This window comes from Takifugu rubripes, chromosome 22, assembly GCF_901000725.2.
Source record: "Takifugu rubripes chromosome 22, fTakRub1.2, whole genome shotgun sequence".
Lineage (NCBI taxonomy): Eukaryota > Metazoa > Chordata > Actinopteri > Tetraodontiformes > Tetraodontidae > Takifugu > Takifugu rubripes.
The window spans coordinates 4,321,641-4,341,686 of NC_042306.1; the positions used below are offsets into that span (position 1 = coordinate 4,321,641).

The 20,046-nt window shown below is 43.9% G+C and overlaps 5 protein-coding genes across 9 annotated transcripts; 3 read left to right on the plus strand and 2 right to left on the minus strand.

Annotated features, from left to right (window-relative positions):
* Positions 1-1,198: 1,198 nt before the first annotated feature.
* Positions 1,199-5,013, plus strand: pnhd (pinhead). 3 transcript variants are annotated; one of them, XM_029831203.1, is made up of 8 exons: positions 1,199-1,278; positions 1,369-1,505; positions 1,925-2,020; positions 2,167-2,306; positions 2,524-2,794; positions 3,280-3,461; positions 4,158-4,216; positions 4,721-5,013. In XM_029831203.1, exons 2-8 carry the CDS (start codon positions 1,457-1,459, stop codon positions 4,869-4,871), a joined length of 948 nt encoding a protein of 315 aa, XP_029687063.1. In that variant the 5' UTR covers positions 1,199-1,278; positions 1,369-1,456; the 3' UTR covers positions 4,872-5,013. The 3 variants fall into 3 exon arrangements, with proteins under 3 accessions (XP_029687063.1, XP_003975470.2, XP_029687064.1); XM_003975421.3 differs by having other exon boundaries at positions 1,205-1,505; XM_029831204.1 differs by having other exon boundaries at positions 1,205-1,505; positions 4,763-5,013.
* Positions 5,014-5,975: 962 nt separating this feature from the next.
* admp (anti-dorsalizing morphogenic protein) lies at positions 5,976-8,021 on the plus strand. The gene is made up of 5 exons (XM_029831074.1): positions 5,976-6,591; positions 6,685-6,821; positions 6,918-7,040; positions 7,125-7,314; positions 7,412-8,021. The coding sequence occupies exons 1-5, from the start codon at positions 6,267-6,269 to the stop codon at positions 7,834-7,836; spliced, it is 1,200 nt and encodes a 399-aa protein (XP_029686934.1). The 5' UTR covers positions 5,976-6,266; the 3' UTR covers positions 7,837-8,021.
* Positions 8,022-8,039: 18 nt separating this feature from the next.
* Positions 8,040-11,203, minus strand: LOC101063470 (excitatory amino acid transporter 1-like). 2 transcript variants are annotated; one of them, XM_011616245.2, is made up of 10 exons: positions 10,863-11,203; positions 10,572-10,709; positions 10,117-10,324; positions 9,999-10,041; positions 9,847-9,910; positions 9,571-9,745; positions 9,231-9,464; positions 8,894-9,088; positions 8,620-8,754; positions 8,040-8,550 (listed from the first exon to the last, which is right to left on the minus strand). In XM_011616245.2, the coding sequence occupies exons 1-10, from the start codon at positions 11,014-11,016 to the stop codon at positions 8,412-8,414; spliced, it is 1,485 nt and encodes a 494-aa protein (XP_011614547.2). In that variant the 5' UTR covers positions 11,017-11,203; the 3' UTR covers positions 8,040-8,411. The 2 variants fall into 2 exon arrangements, with proteins under 2 accessions (XP_011614547.2, XP_029686935.1); XM_029831075.1 differs by having other exon boundaries at positions 10,117-10,258; positions 10,863-11,061.
* Positions 11,204-11,447: 244 nt separating this feature from the next.
* cib3 (calcium and integrin binding family member 3) lies at positions 11,448-14,855 on the plus strand. 2 transcript variants are annotated; one of them, XM_003975388.3, is made up of 6 exons: positions 11,456-12,451; positions 12,721-12,755; positions 12,963-13,074; positions 13,698-13,845; positions 14,446-14,641; positions 14,722-14,855. In XM_003975388.3, the coding sequence occupies exons 1-6, from the start codon at positions 12,401-12,403 to the stop codon at positions 14,741-14,743; spliced, it is 564 nt and encodes a 187-aa protein (XP_003975437.1). In that variant the 5' UTR covers positions 11,456-12,400; the 3' UTR covers positions 14,744-14,855. The 2 variants fall into 2 exon arrangements, with proteins under 2 accessions (XP_011614530.1, XP_003975437.1); XM_011616228.2 differs by lacking the exon at positions 12,721-12,755 and having other exon boundaries at positions 11,448-12,501.
* On the minus strand, positions 14,852-19,202 carry LOC101063247 (ras-related protein Rab-8A-like). The gene is made up of 8 exons (XM_011616229.2): positions 19,020-19,202; positions 18,581-18,641; positions 18,311-18,371; positions 18,155-18,232; positions 17,984-18,073; positions 17,701-17,766; positions 17,568-17,618; positions 14,852-17,489 (listed from the first exon to the last, which is right to left on the minus strand). The coding sequence occupies exons 1-8, from the start codon at positions 19,141-19,143 to the stop codon at positions 17,400-17,402; spliced, it is 621 nt and encodes a 206-aa protein (XP_011614531.1). The 5' UTR covers positions 19,144-19,202; the 3' UTR covers positions 14,852-17,399.
* Between the last annotated feature and the right edge of the window lie 844 nt (positions 19,203-20,046).

The following is a 20,046-nucleotide window of genomic DNA, read 5'->3' on the forward strand; positions in this document are numbered from 1 at the left end:
AACTCTGTATTTAGAAAATTTGGTTTGTTCATGTTTAATTTGAGGTTTCCAACTGTAAACATCATCAATGTACATTAAAAAGAGGTTAGGGCCCAACATTGACCCTTGGGGGACACCACAGGTCCAAACAAGCATGCTGTTAGATAAATAACTCCTTATCCAGTCCAGTGTTTACATACCGATCTAGTTTATTCCCTAATATATTATGGTTTATTACGTCCAAAGCATTTTTTAGGTCTTTGAATGTCCCCACTGTGCGGCTGGGTCGGTTAATATCGTCCATGTTGTTCTGATCGAGCTAAATCCCTGATGGCTTTGGGCGTGTGGTTTATGTTTCCAAGATTTCATAAAGGAATGACAGATTACAGATGTCAGTTAATGGTTTTAAAATCCCCTCAGTCACTCTTTTCACAACAGTCCATTAAACGGTCTGACTGCTCCTCAGCTGTTGAGATTTGCTCTGCAGGATCAGGTCCAACACTAACAAAGAATTGATGTTGAACACTTCACTTATATCATATTTTTGATGTTATCAATAATAAATCCAACTGTGCTCATTATTAGGAGTTTTATTCACGCCTTATCTACATAATTCAATCAATTAATCATCACGTAATCCTGGATTTGCCAGCATTTGGAGAGAATTTCAACAAGATCTGTTGGCAACTTTGTGAAAGGAATTAACAACTGAAACTGGTTACAGGCGACGCCTTAATCAGGGTGTCTGAGAGCTGAGAACGATGATCCGTTGATCCCGGTGAAAATGAGGGGATCGTCATCAACACTTCAAAGATGGACTAACACCTTATTAAAGCTCTGATTGGCAAATCGGCAAAAGGACAACATCCCAGTGACAGGAAGTTTGTTGCTTTTGTTTGAAAAGCTCATTCCATCCGAACTCTTCTTCATTTCAAGCATGTTCTAATCCCCCCATTTTTCTGCAAAGCAGCTGAGGTCTAAAGGGCAGCTCTGAGGTTGGGCCATTTGGCGTCACGATGAATAAACACAAAGGTGCTGGAGTTTTCTCAAGGAGAGACTCGGGGCCCCCATGCTGATCCTGTTTATGTGTTTGGGTCAGGTTTTGTTTTAAGTCTGAGGTGTAAAACACCTTCCCCCTGAGATAAAAGATGATTAATGCCTTTGAATGAGCGACACTTTAATGGCCCGAGGCTACTTAAGCGCTTCATTAGGCTGAGCTCGAACCTGTCGACACACTCGGCACACGGGTCTTCCTGGTAGCAGAACAGAAAAGCTGGAGAGGGCTCCTTTGAAGTGCTGGTTACAGTTCCATCCCACAAAACACTGGGCGTTGAAATTTGATTAGCTCTCACTGATTTCTGGCTCCACACCACTTTGAGACCGTTGCAGGTCTGGATCCTGTATAAGTATCAGGGGCATCAGACAAACGGCGGGACACTCAGGATCTGGCAGCTGAGGAGAAGAGTCAGACTCAAGCATGGACGTTCCCCAACCGTTCCTTCTCCTGTGCGCCCTTGCTCTGATCTGTAAGTACTGTTTTCCCACGTGGCTGCAAAGATCTCAAGCTAGAAAGCTGCTAGAAGAGTGTGTGATGCTGAGACAGCACGCTTGGATGTATTTTACATCATTTTGCTAAATATTCAATTGTTTCAATGCCAAAAAAAAGCAAAAAGAACCTTAAGAACATGGAAATATTTAAATCAAGTGAGCTAGTTTCTATCTATTCTAAGCCTTTTTGTGCTTTTGCCAATGAAGGTTTTTCTAATATTACTTTAATGGGAACATGGTTCCCTTCATTATTGTACCTGACATTGAACGTGAGGTAATTATCTCAAATTAATCCTTTATAACACTATGTTGCTTAAAAATCTATTCAGAAACCAAGCTCCTGCTGTTTCAGCTAAGGTGTCTAAAGTGCGTCTCATGTCTGTCTTGTACTTTTTAGTAACTGGAGGGTCGTGCAGGCACATAGACCACAGAAATCTGTTCACACAGAGAATGTGCTGCAAAAGGCAGAGTCACTTTGTTTACATCGGTCAAGGTAAGGAACAAAAAAAGTGCATGTTGACATTAATCTGCACCCCTCCAACTGTAGCTTAGTTGTCAGTTTTAAAAGAAATTCTAGAAAGAGAGAAAGAAAGAAAGCAACAGCACAAATAATACTGTGTTTTTTCTCTCTCGCTCCAGACATCTCTGGCAGTCCTGTAAGTATTGATGTGGGACTTTGCAGGTCACACTGTGGGTCAGCACCCAGGTCTTCCCCTGAAACAGGACAGCAGGAATACTCCAAACACTCATCCATGCTGGAGTTTCTCAGGAGCAAAAAAGTAGGTGACGCTCTCAAATGTGACCACAAGGGCGCGCTGTAACGCTGAAATTGTTGCTCTGCTATGGTGACGCCACTAAACTTAACAAACCACACTGTATTTACGCGCGCGCGCGTGTGTCTGTTGCAAATTTTGTCCAGAAACATAATCAGAAAAGTAAATAATATGTCGGCACTATCTACTGTCTAAAACGTGTGAATCTGTGCTTTAATGACAGCTGGGAAGACGCGGAGCCCCAGAGAGCCCGGAGCCGCTGGGCCAGCTTCCCTCCTGCGGCCTGAACATGATGTGTGAGCCCTCTGGAATGCGAGTGGACCGGGTGCTTTTGTTCGAGGGGGCCCGGGAGGTCGAGGTGGTCGAGGAGTGCCACTGCGAGCTCAGGCTGTCCCAGTGCATCCGCGTCCCAGCGCTCCGGACCTACAACGCCGAGACACCGTACGAGACCGTCATCGACGTCGGAGGATGCTCCCAATCAAAGGGGGGGGCGGGTGCGTGTGAGCGTGCGTGCGTGTCTGTGCGGAGAAGCATTCGACAATGACTCAGACAGTAAAACTATGAAGCGAGAGGTCCCTCTTTTGAATAGAGTGTCACAAATCAATATTAACTTGAAATGACAAGTGCAATGTTAAAAAGTATAAAGTTGGGTTTTTTTTTTAAATCAATAATTCAAAAGGATGGATGGATAATTCAAAATGAGTTCATGGAGATTTAAAGCACAAACCTTACTAAAGTGTCTCCCACGAAACATCATTAACATATTTTTTTTTTTTAAACGACCATTGTTGAAGCATTATTTCATGTCTCCTGGCCTTTTACCACTAAAGTAGGAACCTTTTATAGGAATACTGTAAATTCAGTCATCTCTGTTGCAGATTGAGTTGAAAAATAGGACAGTAAGAAACACATCTGACCCATTTGTGTGTTTGGGGGGGACCCCCTGTCACATCTTCTAAACCTGCCTTATCATCAACAGAGGGATTCTCCTGCCTGCCCACCAAGTTTGACTCTGCTCTGGTGGAAACCCCCAACAAATCTGATCTGATTCAGACTGTCACAGCCTGTGAGCTGAAGGAAAGCTGCTACCGGATCCCATTTATCGAATACCACTATGAAATAGTCCACCATGCAGATGGAGTCAAAGAGGAGAGGCTGAAAGTAGGTGCAAACTAAAAGCATGCAATAAATGTTTTCTCTTCATATCTGTCACCTCAAACACTCAAAACTCCAAGAATGAATTAAACTGGCCTCTGCGGCAAGTGAGCACAACATACTTGACACTCCGGGAGTTTGGGTTTCACACTCCCTTTTATAATCAAGTCGAGAGGAAATGAGGTCTGGTCGGGTGCCAGACGGTAATCAAGTATCTTTTATTCATCGGATACTCGTGTGGAAAACAGCACTTAATTAAGCTAATCTGCAGACCGCAGGCTGGCACCGCACGTCCTGCAGGTGTGAAATGCACCAGGATGTGTGTTGGTTTATGCCAGCCAGTCCTGCAACAAGACACAATGGCTGACGGGCAGATCCGAGGCCGAAATTATTGACAGAGATTTGGAAAAACAAGGGTTTAGACTTGTTTTTTTTGTTGTTGCTTTTGTGAAAGTCTTGGTTTGCGGTTGCAGCATCGTGCTCATCTTAGGTGCTCCCTCCATAATGATTCTGACTGAGGCACCACCGGTGTTGCACTCTGCCGGAGGTGTGAAAGCAGTGCAAACACAAATGGTCCCCGCAGGTGTCGAATCAAAGCAGTTTGACATGCTAAACGACAGCTGGCCTCCAGCTCAACTGGGTCAATATTTGGGAGCAGCTGTGACCTAATGGGCCTTTCTCTGTGTTGCTAATTTTCCACAGGAAATAGATGTGGGCAGATGTTTGGGAGGCTGCACTACAGGAAACCGATGTCTTCTCAGGTAAGTCAGAACGCAGTTGCTGCGCGCGCACACAAACACACACACACACACACAAACACATACTTCTGCTCCTCTCATAACAATTATCTGATGATTTTCACACTGAGTGCAACACGTGCTGCCAGCTGTTTTGAGATTAAAACAAAATGCAACGACTCCTCTCACAGATTCTCCCTTTTCTCCTTGAAGTAGCATTTAGATGATCGTATCTCCAAAAAGTCTCCTATCTGTTAGCATCCACCTTTATTGACAGACTTCCTGCTATATGTGGATCCACTGTAATATTTTATGGCAGCACAATCCACAACCTAATAGAGTCTTTCGTATCTATAGATTAAATTTAGTATCTCGATAAAGGAACACAGCTGCATGCGGACACATCTGGTACAATCGGTTGAAAACAAAATCTGGAAATTGGCCAGTTTGCCTTATCCATTTGGCTGTGTTTGTTTCTTAATGTGATCCAAATGATTTCATTCCATGTGAATGCTGACTTTCTTTCAGGAGTCCCTCTGATCCAGAAATCTGTCGCTTGTGGTCTGACAGGCAGTCCAGCTCCTGCGTTCCTCAGGGATACGAGAGCCACAGCTTCCTGAATCAACATGGACAGATGCGCACCGTCCTCTCCATCACCTCCTGCAAGTGCCACAAATGAAGACGGCCGGCAGGGAAACAAGACCCAGTGTCTTCTCACATGGTTGCTGATCATCGGCCTCAACTGGCCTCCCCTAAAGTATTATTGTATTATATGTAATATATGTAAAGTTGCTAATTTTGTAAATAAATTTAACAATGAACCATTTGTCGAGAATGCTCCTCGGTTGCACTTTGGACAAATTTTTCAGAAACATAAGTGAAAAAATAAACTTGAAAGGTACTTCCCTCAGTAAAATGACAAGCTGTCTTATTACAGCGGATCGATGTAATAACAAGTGAGAAGTAAAATAATAAGCAATGGAGTACAATCACTGGTAATTGAGTGCTAAGCAGTTGGAGATTGGTTGAGGAATATAATCAGAAGCTTACTAAAATATGCATCAAGGTATCTGTTCAGAGGAGAAGAAATCCGATTTAAAAATGGATAATCCACATGTGCCCATCAGCTCCGGATTTTAATGTCGACGTGTCAAGTCTGTCGCTTGGAGTGAGAGTGAGAGTTTTATGGCTTCCTTTAAAGGCGCCATAAATGTGAGAAAACAACTTTGATCTCCTAATTGTTTGTTATAGACGAGAAGACAAAAGTTTTTTTCGGTCTTGCGCTTGTGCGTAATTGTGCGCAAAGATTAAAGTAACCAAATGGCACAGAGGGGAATTTATGGCTTCTCAGACAAAGACTTGAGATGGGCTGAGAAAATAAATGGATAATAACAATTTGACCAATCCTCTGACTGAAAGCTTCCGTTCAAAGGTATTCTACGGTATTAAACTAGTTGGTTTACTCAGTCTGGTTGGGGCTCCTACGGGGGGAAATGAAAGTGTAAATAAAACGGATGATTATCCAGCTGTAACCGGAGAAGCAGTTAAGTAAATCGGGCGACGTGCAACCAGAGTCACCCGGCTCTTAATCGGAATAATTGGTTTTCCACCTGAAGACAGTGCGCCCATTATCTAATTTAATGGCTTCATGTGGAGGTCGTTAACCACTCGGGGTGAATACACTTCCCAAAGAGATCAGCCTCCGCGCCGATCCGGCAATCTCCCCCACATTCCTGTACTATAAAACGACCCACCAGAGAAAACGTGATATTCTGCTTTTGATTCCTCGGTGCGTTTGCAGCGTTTCCAAAGGCTGGATTGAGTTTATTTGGACACGCATCGCCAGACGCGGAGACAAAGGGCTTGAATAAAATCTCCACTCGGGTTCACACCTTGTTAACACTGCCATTAGTCGCCCTTTACATTCGCTGATTGGTGATTTACATTTGCGACCAAATAGCATCTTTACTGCTGTTTACCGAGGCTTTGAAAGACGCTGAAGGCTGAACGGCAGCATTTGATATAAAAAGTCGGGCTTCCAGGACCCAGCAGTCACTCCGGATCGAGGACACGGATGCTCCAGGGATCTCCCCAAATTTTAGAGATGTTGATGTTCTTGATCAGCCTCGCCGCATTGATGCGCACCAGCGGCGCACGACCGTCTCTCCGGAGCCTGGAGAATCACTTCACCATCGACAACGAGCCCGAGGAAGTCCGCTCGGCGGCCATCAAGAGACTGTTGGAGGTTTTTGGAATGGAGGACCCTCCCGCTATCCACGGGCACAAGCAGCCTCCCCAGTACATGCTTGATCTTTACAACACAGTTGCCGATGTGGACGGCGTAACCAAAGACCCGTATCTCCTGGAGGGGAACACTGTGCGCAGCTTCTTTGACAAACGTAAGCTCAGATTGATGCGTAAACTTGCAGAATGACGCAAATCCCGTCGCCTTTTTGCCCCCTGATCTGTAACGACGTGGTTTTTCGTTGCAGTGCGCAGCGAGCAGGTGGAGTACAGATTCAACCTGTCCACGGTTGCAAGCACGGAGAAGATTCTCACTGCGGAGCTGCATCTTTTCAAGCTGCGGCCTCAGACCACGCTGGCATTCAACAGACACCATTTCTGCCAGGTTTGTGCTCTTGCATGCGCACATCACCATCACACACGCACACACGCCTCTGGTTTAGGTGGGATTGTAACCCCCACCTCTGCTACTTGATTTCAGGTCAGCGTTTATCAGATAATGGACACCAGCAGAGGCAACAACACGCACGATAAGAAGTTGCTCTCCTCTCGACTCATTCCCGTGCACTCTGTTGGCTGGGAAGTGTTCACCATCACACAAGCCGTGAGTCACTATTTCTGAGCAAGCCCAAAGTCAAGCGCACGCGTCTTTCTGTCTGTGTCTAACGCGCACAGCTTTTTCCCAAAGGTCCGTTCTTGGATGTCAGACGAAGGCAGCAACCTGGGGCTCCACGTCGTGGTGCGGACCCTGGGAGGGAGCCAGATAGACAAGAAGCTGATTCGTTTCGCTTCGGGGCGCCACCATCACCAGAGCAAACAGCCCATGTTGGTCCTCTTCACCGACGATGGCCGCCACTCTGCAACTCTTGGAAGCACAGGTGAGGCTTCTGATAGAACAAGTGATGGTCGCCAGTCCGCCACTATTGGGCGTTCAGGTATTTTTGACATATGAAATCATTTTTCTTCTTTCACCAGATCCACATGACACCACGGCCACTTCCAGCCTGCCTCAGGGCCCCATGCTGGCTCCATCGTCCCGCACTGCCCGCTCTGTGGACTACAGCGAGGAAGAGGGTGCGTCCATGCCCTGCCAGCGCCTCCCCCTCTATGTGGACTTTGAGGAGATCGGCTGGTCAGGCTGGATCGTGTCCCCTCGAGGGTACAATGCTTACCACTGCAAGGGCTCGTGCCCCTTTCCCCTGGGCCAGAACATGAGGCCGACCAACCACGCCACCGTCCAGTCCATCATTCACGCCTTGAAGCTGATCAAAAGCATCGAGACGCCGTGCTGCGTCCCCGACAAGCTCTTCTCCATCAACTTGCTCTACTTTGATGATGACGAGAACGTGGTGCTAAAACAATACAAAGACATGGTGGCCGGAAGCTGCGGCTGCCACTGACATCAGCGGCGGCGACAGGCTGCACACATGGTCGCTGCCTGAGCCCCGACTGTGGCGATGTATTATATGTAAATATGCATAAATTATAATATATGGCAGTGATGGAAGTGTTATCCTGTGGGGAGGGGGGGAATTTAAATGTATATATTCTATGTTTTCAACTGTGAGTTTCTGCACGGTCAGAATAAATCCTGTAAACAAATGAAAACCGTTGTGGTTTATTAACAGATTTATTAGAACTGAGCTGCACACTGCAAATGTTGTCCTCTATAGTGTTTCACATCAGCCGATGATGGAAAATGATGCCAATTTTTACATCACACATGATGCAAAATGATCCTTCACCAGGCAAATTTGGTCATTTGCTGTATAGTTTATATAACACAGATAAAAATATTTTCCTCTTTTGATTTCCAGAAGGCAGCTATAAGTCTTTTAAAGCCAATTTGATCCTGAAGAGGAATTTAAGGAGAACAATAAAAGTTAGCTTTCATAGACTACTCAACTTTAGGATGAGGTGTTTTAGACCGACGTGTTGTTTCCATGGTTACTAGTGGGCGCACTGGTTCTGCTGCTCAGTGAGGATCGGATTCTCCTTGAGGGGAGCATTCTTCTGTAGAACAGGAGGGTTGAATCTCGCGTCGACACAGATGCTGCACCACACCCACACCGATGCTGTCGGCCAGCACGTTGGCGGCGGTCCTGAAGCGATCTCTGCACGAGGAAGGTTCTGAAGTTAGGAGCTCACCACGGCTATAGAGGAGCACAAAAAGATGCTCTTACAGTAACCAGTCAAATGAAATGATGAGAGAAAGGCTCTCAGGAGGAAGCCCGACTGAGGTCAGCACCAAGATCATGGTCAAGAGGCCGCCTTGTGGGATGCCTGCACCACCAGTGGCTGAAGCTGTAGCGGTCAAACTGCAAATGCAAAGTTTGAAATGGAGTTAATTCAAACCCAGCATGAATCACTGTTTAGTGTGGCTTTTACCATCGTCCAGCAGCAGCCAGGTCAGTGACACGCTGTCACCTGGGGTTTGCATTCGCCATTTAATCCTACCTGATGATGAAGATTTGAGCCACGTTAAGCTCTACACCATGAACTTGAGCGATAAATATGGCGGCCACAGCCTCATAGAGTGCTGTTCCGTCCAGAGTCAGCGCAGTCGCCATGGGCATCATGATGCGAGTCAGATGTTTTTCCATGTTGAGGTTGTTCTCCAAGCAGTTGATGGTGATGGGCAGAGTCATAATACTGGGAGAAAGAAAGACTCACGCTTGTCCTCAGTAGTACATTTCAAAGCTGTGAATTCTAGGAATTTAATATAGTTATGGGGAATTTTGTATGCTACAAAGGACAGGAATCGCCTTTCCCAACAGTCCCATTGTAGGCTGACCTGGAGGAAGTTCCAAATGCGGTGGTAAGTGCCTGGAGTAGCCCAGCCATAAACTTGAAGGGATTCTTCTGTGTGATAACAGCATAAATGATAGGCAAGGTGACAAGACTGTGGAACAGCAGGCCTGTGATCACCGTGATTGAAAACATCCCAATCTGGCGGCCTAACATGCTAATATCCCTCAACTTCAGAAGCTCTCCTCCAACCAGGAAGGCGATTCCCACCGGAGAATACCTGCATCAAAAAGACAAAGGTTTGTCCACCGTAATAATGATGGAAACATACGTGTAGTCGTGCACGCAAGCACTCAGACACAATTAACAGTCTCTGTTGTTCTTACCAGATGGCTATGTTAATGAGCCGTACAGTGACTTTATGCAGGCAGTCAAAAAAATCCAGCATAGGTTTCGCCTCATTTTCCATACTGCCCAAGATGAGGCCAAAGGCGATGCAGATGACCAGTACCCCCAAAATGTTGACACCGTCTACACTGACAGTTGTTGGCATCTGTTCATCTGTGGAGATCCCAGTCAGATTCTGATAACACTGCATGTGAATACACATATAATTGCGATAATAGTGTTGATTATAAGGCTTGATATGAGATAAGACCTACCTAAAATGGCCTGTTGACTCTGATTTACCTGTGTATTTTTGTTGGCAGAATACACAGTTTTATACTTTTTTTTTTAAAAGGGGGGAAAGGGAAAATTGTCATCATCACATCCTGAAAAGGTCACATCCAGAAGCAATAACTGCACATCTTACCTGACGGAAACAAGCGACCACTATATTTGCAGGAAATATGTTTCTGCGTGACAAAACAACGTGTACAAGTTGATCTTCTGCGTGTGTTGACGTCTGACTGAATCATTTTTATAGCCACCTGATCAAATCGAGGAAGGCATCAACGGTGTTTCGGACCTCCTGTTCGCCGTGGGGGGGCGCTGTAACGTTGCTGGAAAATTTCCCCGGCTTGATCAGGACAACCGCAGCAATACCAGTAAGAACAGCCAGTAAAGAGGTAACTGCGTAATAACAAACACAGCAGAGGCCTATTTTTCCATAAACCGCCCGTTTTGCAAAGGCCATTGCTGAAATGTGGGAAAATAGAGAGAATTTGATTAAAATGAAACACATTATAATGTCAAGTGATTGCTATAAATGATTGAACTGAGTTTCTGGATTTTACTGAAGCACTTGTACAGAGTATATTTAACATACCGTCTTAGGAAAACTCTTTTAAGATACAATTTTAAGCTATTTCTTTTATTTCCTTCTGCAAAACTCTGCAGCACTAAATATCAAATTTCACATCAACATCACGCTTGAGATTCTAACCTGTAATGACACTGGAGGCGATGAGAGGAAGCACCAGACATTGCAATATCTGCATCAACAATTCTCCCGGGAACATGAAGTATTTTATTTCTTTGGCTGTCATGTTGTAGGAGCGCAAAGTGATGCCCAGAGCAATGCCTGCAGAAATGAGTGTGACATCTGTGCGTGAGGGAGGTTTTAGACGTCCAGACAACTAATATATAACAAGATTAACTGATTCTGATTAAAATTAAACCAATTTTCCTCAATTAAATGCTTATATTTTCCAGAATGCTTCCTGGAAACACTCACCGATGGCGATCCCAAGAACAGTGAGAAGAATAAAAGCATGTCCCTTTAGGATACTCGTAACACTGCATTTTTTCTGTAGCGGCGAGTCCAAAGGCTCCTGGGATCCATGACAATCTGCCACATCCTCTGAGCTCAGTTTAGTGTGGGGCAACATCCTTTTCCAAGTCGGTTCCCCACAAAGTGCAGCAGTTTCAAACAGCTGTTAGTGTGTTATTGATAATTAAAAGGACAGAAAACCCGTTTCTTTAATTGTCCTTGGGCTGACTGTGTTAGTTACCATTATTGCTCATGAATATTCCATTTGTCAGGTTTGACAATATTTCAGGTTTTCTGTAAGCCAGGCAAGGGACTGCGAGACAGAAAACTCAGACTAATGTGCAGCATCAGCATTTTCTATTTGCAATGATCGTTCATCAGTAAAAGCTTCTTCTAGAAAGTTTAATTTCAGCATTTCGTGAAGCTACATGTGGGAAAGCAGGCGAGGCAATATTTGGATTTAGTAACATCTAAATTTAAAAACAGGATCTTAACCCAAAGTGAAATGCTATAAAAAATATTAGCTCTGGATCAGGGGAAGAACATAACATCTACGGTAATATAAAAAACCAAGAGACAAGAGATGAAGAGACTAACATTTGCAGATCAGGCGAATGTCTGACAATGTTCAACTTTAGGCAAAAACTAGATAAAACCTACTCGTCCTGGTATGTTGAGCTCCACCCCTGAACTGCAAACATCCAGTCCAGCAGTTTTTGTGAAGTTGGAGCCCGGCAGATGCTGGCAGGGTTGTCTTGTGCGTTCCCTTCACCCTGGTTCCTCTCAGTATCAAGTATGTAAATATTTGACAATGTTTCTTCAAATATTTTAAAAAATACAGCCCTGCTAACAGTTAAACATCTTTCTCTTGTTCTTGACAAAGAGAGTTGATGACAGACCATCAGGCTCTTGATTAAAGTAGTGCAAGTGGATCATATTTGCATCGATTCATTACTCAGCACATCACAGAAATACGCTTTAAATCCCAAATTGAGCATGTTAAGTAAAGTTTCTCGCTCATTATTGTGAAGTGACCCCATATAAATGTTGAATCTATTTGATTTCAGTCCATTTTTGATTGATCACACAGCCAAACCTGCACAAAAAGTGGGTAAATGTCTCCATATCAAATAATCAGCTGGAACAAAACAGGACTCGCATCAAAAAGTCTACTTTCCCACAACAAAACCTGGTTCTTCTAAAGAGTGTAACCTGAGCGGCGACCGGGGCGTCGGCCATGCAGTGGCACTAAAGGGGGTTGATACTGCTTGGCATGATGCTGGACGACAGCCCTTGTCCATTGTCAGAGGGGCTGCTATTCACAATGGGGAAAACGCCATTATAATGGGGACCAAAGCGCCCTGTGGCAGCCCGAAACCTGATCTCCTGTTTGGCTCCGGCTGGATCCTGTGCCGGTATTTCATATCTGGCATATCCAAAGACTCAAAAAAAGACGTGTGGCGTTGGAGCAGTGATGGCTGCCGAGCCTGACGGGTTCAGACATGGGGAATAAACAGACCACCTTTACAGCACAGCAGCTGGACGCTTATCAGGTCAGTGGGTGTCCTGGAACTTCTGTATCAGCCCAAGAACTTCATCACAGGTATTTGTCTTTAACAGACCTGTTTGACCCTAAATCTCTCCTGGTGGATCAACCCAGGCTAATGATGATCATTAATGCTGTTGTGATTGACAGGTCATCAAATCTTCTTTTCATTGTTTTACTTTCCTCTTTTATACACGGAAATTTGCGAATTTATTTAAAGAAGCAATGCTGAACATCTGCATTGACCTTCCTGCAACGACTTGCTTGTATTTTCAGGACTGTACATATTTCACAAGGAAGGAAATTCTCAGGTGAGAAAAGCCCATACAGGAAGTTCATCTGTATTTACATGTTTTTGTCTGAACGATAGCATCAGGGGGTCAGTGAGGTCACGATTAAATGGTGTCAGGACTATAGTGTACTGACCTTTGAGACACACGAGTCAGTGTATCTGCAAGACACACAGCAAAATAACATGAAGGAGTTGGAGTTATTTCCCTGTCTTGAACTTTTCCCAGACTTTTCTACCGCTATCGGGATTTGGCCCCACAGCTCGTTCCTCTTGACTACACCAACCACCCAGATGTGACGCTACCATATGAGCTGATCGGCAGCATGCCAGAGCTGAAGGTAGGCCTACTGGACCTAACACACACACACACACACACACACATGCACACACACACACAATTCATAATTAATAGCCAACTAATCGACAGAATTCTTTGAAAGGTTATATGTTATCCGACTCCTTTAAACTTGGAGAATGCTGGCGTGTCCCTCATGGATCACTTGTTGGAAATTGATATTTTAGATAAAGGACGCCACTCAGAAAATGTGTGGGAACACGGACTGTCAGGAGAAAGGGAGAGTGCACTGAAGATACTTTCCTTCCATGGCTTATTGTCCCAAGAGATCACAGTTGAATCCTCCTCATAGCATAAAAAAGCACATCTGTGTTTATTACATTCAATTTCCATTAACAGATTATTAAAAAAACAAAACAAACAACACTGGACATTTACAGCTACAAGATATTAGCAAACGACTAAACAGTCACCCATTTTAGCAAAGGGATGATCAAATTGAATAATTTGATATAATTTTGTAAATTATAATAATAAGGAAGTGTAATCCATCGTCTGCAAAGTACCTGGAGCTACTGGATAAATGTAAAGCAATCAATAAATTACATTTGCATCTAAAACCACGCTAAAACACAATCAGAATACTGGTTCCATTCTGCTGTGTAGGACAATCCATTTCGCCAAAGGATCGCCGAGGTCTTCTCTGAGGACGGACAGGGGAACATGACGCTGGACGACTTCTTGGACATGTTCTCCGTCCTGAGTGAGATGGCGCCACGTGACCTCAAAGCCTACTACGCTTTTAAAATTTACGGTAAAATATCCAAAAAGGAACACAATTTTAGGTCCATTTATTGTGTGAGTTAATGGAAGATGGAGGGGGACGCCCATTATCCTGTTAAAATATGTAGCAATTGAAAAAAACAACAACACACTCTTAAGTAAAACAAAAGGGCACATACTGAACGTTAGCATTCGGTCTCAGGGTCATGACCAGCACACTAAGGGTCTCGTGTCCCCATAGTGTTTAATACGGTCCGTGGGTCTGCGGCCATAAGCGTGACGGGTGCTGCATAGGATGCTATTAATGTTTAAATAGTCTGTTATGGAAGCAAAGAGCTTGTCAAAGCCCGGTTTGTGCTCCGCACCAGGGTCCCCACTAATTAACAGACAGTGACAGATGAAGAAGTTACGTACACATGACCGTAGTCACGGGTCAGGGACACCTCTCGTGTGTCATTCAGACCCATAGGGCGGCGAGAACAACCATGGTGGTGAAGAATAAAAGCTGTGTGAGCAACCGAAGATGATGCTTGGTTTTGACGGCGTTGATACGTATGTCTTAGAGCAGCCAACAGTTGTAGGGTTTTTTCTTCTCCCCGTTCCTGATGTGTCTTCGTCCACGTTCTGCAAGATTTCAACAACGACGACTTCATCTGCAAGTCCGACCTGGAGAAGACGCTGAACAAACTCACTCGCAACGAGCTGACGGAGGACGAAGTGAGAATGGTGTGCGAGAAGGTGATCGACGAGGCCGACCTGGACAACGACGGGCGCCTGTCGCTGGAGGACTTCCAGCACATGATTGTTCAAGCTCCAGAGTTCCTCAGGTGCACCAAAAGTGGAAACATTACTTATTTATTTGGCAATCATAAAGACTTGAATTTAACAAAATTGTGACTGTTTGCAGCACTTTCCACATAAGGATTTAAGAAAAAAAAAGCATGAAAACTCATCAACAATATCACGGAGGATCTCAACAGATCAACTTAGAGCTCATCACTTTGCAACCGGTCTACCAAGTCAATCAATAAAGTCAATAAAGTTGAGCCGTCAGGCTTGTTTTATTAAATCAAACATACATTTACCTACAAACTGTAGATATAGCCTGATAAGGGTTTAGAAAGTACAGTACAATTAGATTTGAATGCGCCAACATCATTTTTTTGTTGTTTACAAAGTCTCCCATCGCACGCCTCATTCGACAAGATGGGAACTCGGCCGGAGCACGTGCACAGTGACGTGCGACAGGGATTTTGAGGATATGCATTTTCAAACAGAGTCAAAAGGGAACATCGGCTAAGATGATGCCTTCCAAAGTCAAGTCCGGTTATGACTTAAGGCTAAATTATTCCACGCATGGGGGCGTTACTTCTCCACATTTTCCGGTCCGGACTGAAGCTGCCGTAAAGCAGCACCGCCGCGTCTACAGCCGGACCGTTTCCTATTGATGGCTCAGTAAACACTAGAGGCAAAACACCCTTACATTCAACTGTACAGGTTTACAAGGATGTCTGAAAGTTACGTCAAACACGTCTGCGCACAGGTCCAAGGTTCACAATGCAGAGCTAACCTAACAGTCAGTGGTTAAGACCATATTTAGTCCCAAATGAGTTCATTTTAAAAGTAAGGGAAAGGGTGGCAGGCAAGCAAAAGCATCACTATTGTGCCTACTTCCGATTTTTAGACCAGGCAGAAAATATCATTGACAGCTGAAACTGAGGCTCGTAAATGCTGAGTCATCTCACAAGAATAGTTCGTTGGCTCGAGGTTGTTTTTTTTAAAAACTCAAATTCACTTGGCGGGCCACACAGTATGCTGTTGGTGGCGCCTCCCAGTGGGAGGAAGTGGAGAATACTGGCAGCAATGGTGTAATAAACCACATCAAGCAGACTTTGAATTAAAACCATAGCAGGGAGGAAGCCCAAAGTCTACAGATTGTTTTTGCTCTTTAAAGGAAAAAATAACGCATTGAAGCATAGTTTTTACAGTGAACAATTCACTGGCAGGAACGGGGAAGAGATCAGGTCAATGGTGATTGGAAGGAAAATTTGGGGATTATGTGCATTTAGCTTTAAGTTATTGCAAAACTATCACTTGGCACACACTACACACAAAACTCAAGTGGATGATAAAGTGCAAGGAGAGCCGTGAACCCGCCAGCATGAAACCGCAGCTATGATCACACTTCCTGTTTGACTAACCAGAGACGTCATTTAGCTTCAGCGTGAAACCGTTGCAAAACCGTCACGACACACTGAAAGGCAACGTTTATTTTATGCACAGGCAGTTTTTCGTTTGAGATTTAGAGGTGATTAAAAACCTGGTAAATAACGTGACATCATGCACCACCAGACGAAGCCTGAGCAGGACCTTGAACGCATCGCGCGCGGGTCGGTGCGCCCTGAACCACCTCGCCAGTGGCCATATAATTAAAACCTTTTAATCAAATTTATTTCAGTCTTTCGATTTCACGTGAAGTGAAAGCATTTGCACGTCTGTTTCACTTGAGCCGTTCGGTCTCTGGCTGACATTTTAAACATTTAAAGAGCACTAATAAAAATAGATCTAAATATTACATTTGTAATCCTAAAACATTTTACATGTACTCATCCTTGATCTCCAGATGTAAAATACAGGTGCGTAGTAGAAAGAGTAACATCGGAAGAGCATATTTTTCTATGAAAGGGAACATCTGGACGATGCTCCTGCTTAGGTCCTTGACCCATTAAGCGCTGTGCATGAAAACAGACCTCTGGAAAGTGGAAGAGATCCATCACTGGAAGCTTTCAGAAAAGGAAGAGGGGAGGAAAAACACGCTCCCTTACTGAGAAGATTATGGTTTTTGTTGACTGGGGGGGACAACTTTCCCACAAACCTTGGTATTTCACTAATGTATGGTTTTCTGAGCGAATGCACTCATTTAAATAATCTCTCTGCACATGGAAATGAGGTCTGTCTCTACGATAGGTCACAAACATTTCTTTGCTGGAACATCCTTCCAGCCGGTCCACACTGAAGGAATGTGACCATTTGTGTGGGAGCCACTTATTTCTCTATTGCCCATATTTACTCAACTATAAACACAGCCTTGGAGACAAATGTTATTCCTTGTAAAAAACACAGGAGGGGCCACAATGCGTCAGTTTTCTTGACTGCTACAAAAGGGAAAGCTAATTTGGAAAGCTCAAAGGCTGGCTGTTGCATAAATAGCAGATATGTGGACTCATCTGATGGGTGGAGCAGATCAAAAAGTCAATGATCACTTTCTTTTGGAAGTAAGAGAGCTAGAAATGGAATGATAAGATCTTTGCTGTTGCTCGGAACATAAACTCTGACCATCGCAGAGGAATGATGAACTAAATAGTGTCGCTTGAACGACGCTGCACTGAACATGACCCAACGTGAGGTAACAAGAACGTTCGCACACACTGCTGGAGAAAAGAAGTAAGGCGTGGTCCCAGGTGAAATACCATGGTTTCTGGGGGGGACAGGGTGCGGGTGAGTAAGACAAGGAAGGGAAAGGAAGTGCTCAGAGAGCGCACAGTCCATTTGCATCGAGCCGGCTGGCAGCCAGTGACAAAGGCCTCAGAGCAGGGTACAGCGGAAAAAACTGGTCTTTTTCTGAGGTTCTGATATCTTGACTCCATGGCTGCCCCCCTGTTGTGTGTTGCCCTCCTGCAAATACCAAAGAAAGGGTTCAATGCCTAATCTGTCTTATATCATGCAGTTACAGTATATTATCAGAGTTCATACCAATTTTGTGTCCATTTTTGATTTAATGTCTCTTGCAAGAGTCAGGAAGGCCTGTGGACCAAGAGACATATGAGGAACAGAAATTCTATATGATAAATTAAGCAGTTAAAGATAATCAAAGTTAAGTAGTTACATTTTCCACATTGATGTTGGCCTTTGCACTGGTCTCCATGAACTTTATCCCGTAGTCTAATGCAAGCTGCAAGTGGAACAACATTAAACAATTAAAAATATATTTTAAAGGTTTTCCAATTTAAAGCTGAATAATAACGTATTGGGAATATGACCCATCATGACAATTTGGCAGCCGCTTGAGCATTCATGTCCAGTCAATTATAAAGCAGGATCTCAAGATGCTTTTTATCGCAACCTTAAAAACAAAGCAATGGCCTGCAAAGAACAATTAAAATTCTTACCTGTTCCCCTCTATCTTTGGACACCTGGCGCTTATCATTGATGTCACACTTGTTCCCAAGCACCATCTTCTCAACATCAGCTGAGGCATGCTGAGCCAAAAGGAGAAAATCTGTTTAAAATAGATCCTTAAACCAAGGCAAAGTATGGAAAACTGGAATGTTGGTGAATACCTCCTCGATGTTCCTTATCCAATTCTTGATATTATCAAAGGATTTCTCATTTGTGATGTCATAGACAAGCATGATACCCTAGAATGAAATAGATAATGTGAATATTGTGACAGAAAGAACAGTTTTTATCTTATTTATGTCTGGCCTCTACTGCACCATTGCTCCTCTGTAATAGGCTGTTGTGATTGTCCGGAAGCGTTCTTGACCCGCTGTGTCCCTAAAAACAAAGCAGTGGCCTCATGAATGGCGATTTCCTGAAAGTCATATTCATATCTCAAGGTGTTGCGTTTAATAAATGCCATTGATCGCGTTCAGAAGAGACTAAAATTGTGGTTTGGCTCTTTTAGTGTGGACCATAAACGGATCAAAATGCACTCATTTCCACCCCCACATGTTGTGCTTTTTACAGCCATTGTGCAAACTCACCATATTTGTAACTTTATCTTCTTGCCGTCAAGCTCTATTGTCCTGATCTTGAAATCAATGCCTGGAGAATCATCATGTTAAACGTTAAGCGAGGCAGGGCGCAGAGTTCCGGTGTCTGACCAGCATGTAGACGGAGCCCATTAGCTAGCGTCTACCCTCGGTTAGCAGGGAAGCTACCCGGCACCGCTTCAAAATAAAGCATGTACATTTCTATGTCCTCAATGCCCGGGGCAAACCACGCGGGCTTACATTTGCTTCTTCTACCATTTGACTAAGATGTTAGATCTGTGTGGATAAACGGTGAAAACAGCGTTGATTAACCACTAACCGAAACTAGTTAGACGTCAACATAGCAGCCAGCCTTCAAGGAAATAGCCCGAACCACCGAAAAGACAAGACAGAAGGACACTAACAAGCGATTTGCTTTGCTGAGCCTTACCTATGGTTGAGATAAAGGTTGAGTTAAAGGCGTCTTCCGAGAACCTGAACAGAACGCAGGTCTTCCCAACACCAGAATCGCCAATTAATAGTAACTTAAACAAATAGTCGTACGTCTTCGCCATACTTGATATTATTGCGGAAATCCCGCCCGACGAGCCAGTGACCTGAATTGACGGAAACGGCGCCCCCTATCGGCTAGGAATATTTACTGTTAGCCTTTATGTCACTGACTGCACAGGCTAGAAACAGCAGTCCTATTGTAACACGTCTACCACTGAAAGCGATCAATAACCCATTCTACACGTTTCGCATGCATGTAATCAAGTTTTGTGCGAGTGCAGGAACATGTTATGTTGGCCTTTTCATCAACACATGAATGTTTTTTGTATGAGCAAGCATTGTAGCCATCTATAAAACTCGGTGGAAAGCCCCTTGAGTATTTTTACCTTGTGAAAGTGTTGTGTTTGCTCCCTCTTTCAATGAACAAATAATTGTTTGCTTGACCTGAATGCTCCAGGTTTGTTTGGATATTTTCTCAGTTACCAAACTGCAAAATGCCCCGAGGACAGCTTACTCTGATATCCCTTTAGTTTTATCTTGTTATAACTATAGTGTAAAAGAAGCAAATTCCTCTGTGGGATTAAATGAGTATGCTTCTTCTCCTTTTCTTCCTTTGAGTCACTCAGATTTTTGACCTTGAACCAGTAGCTGAATGTTATGACAGATAACTTTGCTCACTTTGTGGTTTGCAGTGTTGAATTATTCATTGTTTGCCTGTCGAATGGCATCATAATGCAGTCATAATCTGTCTGCTTTTCTAATGCGAAGGTTACAGGTCTGAAGTTCATATGCTGACATTCATGATGTCAAGGATGCCTTGCCAAGATAGAGAAATACATTTCTCAAAAACATCAAATTACCGGCATCTTTTTAGTACATATGCTGACTAAAAGAATCAAGACTTTTGGTTTTGTTTATTTCAGAATACCCTGCCAATACTTCTATGTCTTTAGTCAGATCTGTCC

Coding starts and splice junctions, on each gene's coding strand:
- LOC101063247 (XM_011616229.2), bottom strand. CDS start 19,143: ATGGCGAAGACGTACGACTATTTGTTTAAGTTACTATTAATTGGCGAT. Junction 18,642..19,019: donor AACCTTTATCTCAACCATAG/GTAAGGCTCAGC, acceptor ATGATTCTCCAG/GCATTGATTTCAAGATCAGG. Junction 17,490..17,567: donor CAAAAATGGACACAAAATTG/GTATGAACTCTG, acceptor TGGTATTTGCAG/GAGGGCAACACACAACAGGG.
- pnhd (XM_029831203.1), top strand. CDS start 1,457: ATGGACGTTCCCCAACCGTTCCTTCTCCTGTGCGCCCTTGCTCTGATC. Junction 2,021..2,166: donor CTTTGTTTACATCGGTCAAG/GTAAGGAACAAA, acceptor CTCTCGCTCCAG/ACATCTCTGGCAGTCCTGTA. Junction 2,307..2,523: donor AGTTTCTCAGGAGCAAAAAA/GTAGGTGACGCT, acceptor CTTTAATGACAG/CTGGGAAGACGCGGAGCCCC.
- LOC101063470 (XM_011616245.2), bottom strand. CDS start 11,016: ATGTTGCCCCACACTAAACTGAGCTCAGAGGATGTGGCAGATTGTCAT. Junction 10,325..10,571: donor CGCCTCCAGTGTCATTACAG/GTTAGAATCTCA, acceptor CCCACATTTCAG/CAATGGCCTTTGCAAAACGG. Junction 8,551..8,619: donor ATTTCATTTGACTGGTTACT/GTAAGAGCATCT, acceptor TTCCTCGTGCAG/AGATCGCTTCAGGACCGCCG.
- admp (XM_029831074.1), top strand. CDS start 6,267: ATGCTCCAGGGATCTCCCCAAATTTTAGAGATGTTGATGTTCTTGATC. Junction 6,822..6,917: donor ACAGACACCATTTCTGCCAG/GTTTGTGCTCTT, acceptor ACTTGATTTCAG/GTCAGCGTTTATCAGATAAT. Junction 7,315..7,411: donor TGCAACTCTTGGAAGCACAG/GTGAGGCTTCTG, acceptor TTCTTTCACCAG/ATCCACATGACACCACGGCC.
- cib3 (XM_011616228.2), top strand. CDS start 12,401: ATGGGGAATAAACAGACCACCTTTACAGCACAGCAGCTGGACGCTTAT. Junction 13,846..14,445: donor CTACGCTTTTAAAATTTACG/GTAAAATATCCA, acceptor ACGTTCTGCAAG/ATTTCAACAACGACGACTTC. Junction 14,642..14,721: donor CAAGCTCCAGAGTTCCTCAG/GTGCACCAAAAG, acceptor GACTGTTTGCAG/CACTTTCCACATAAGGATTT.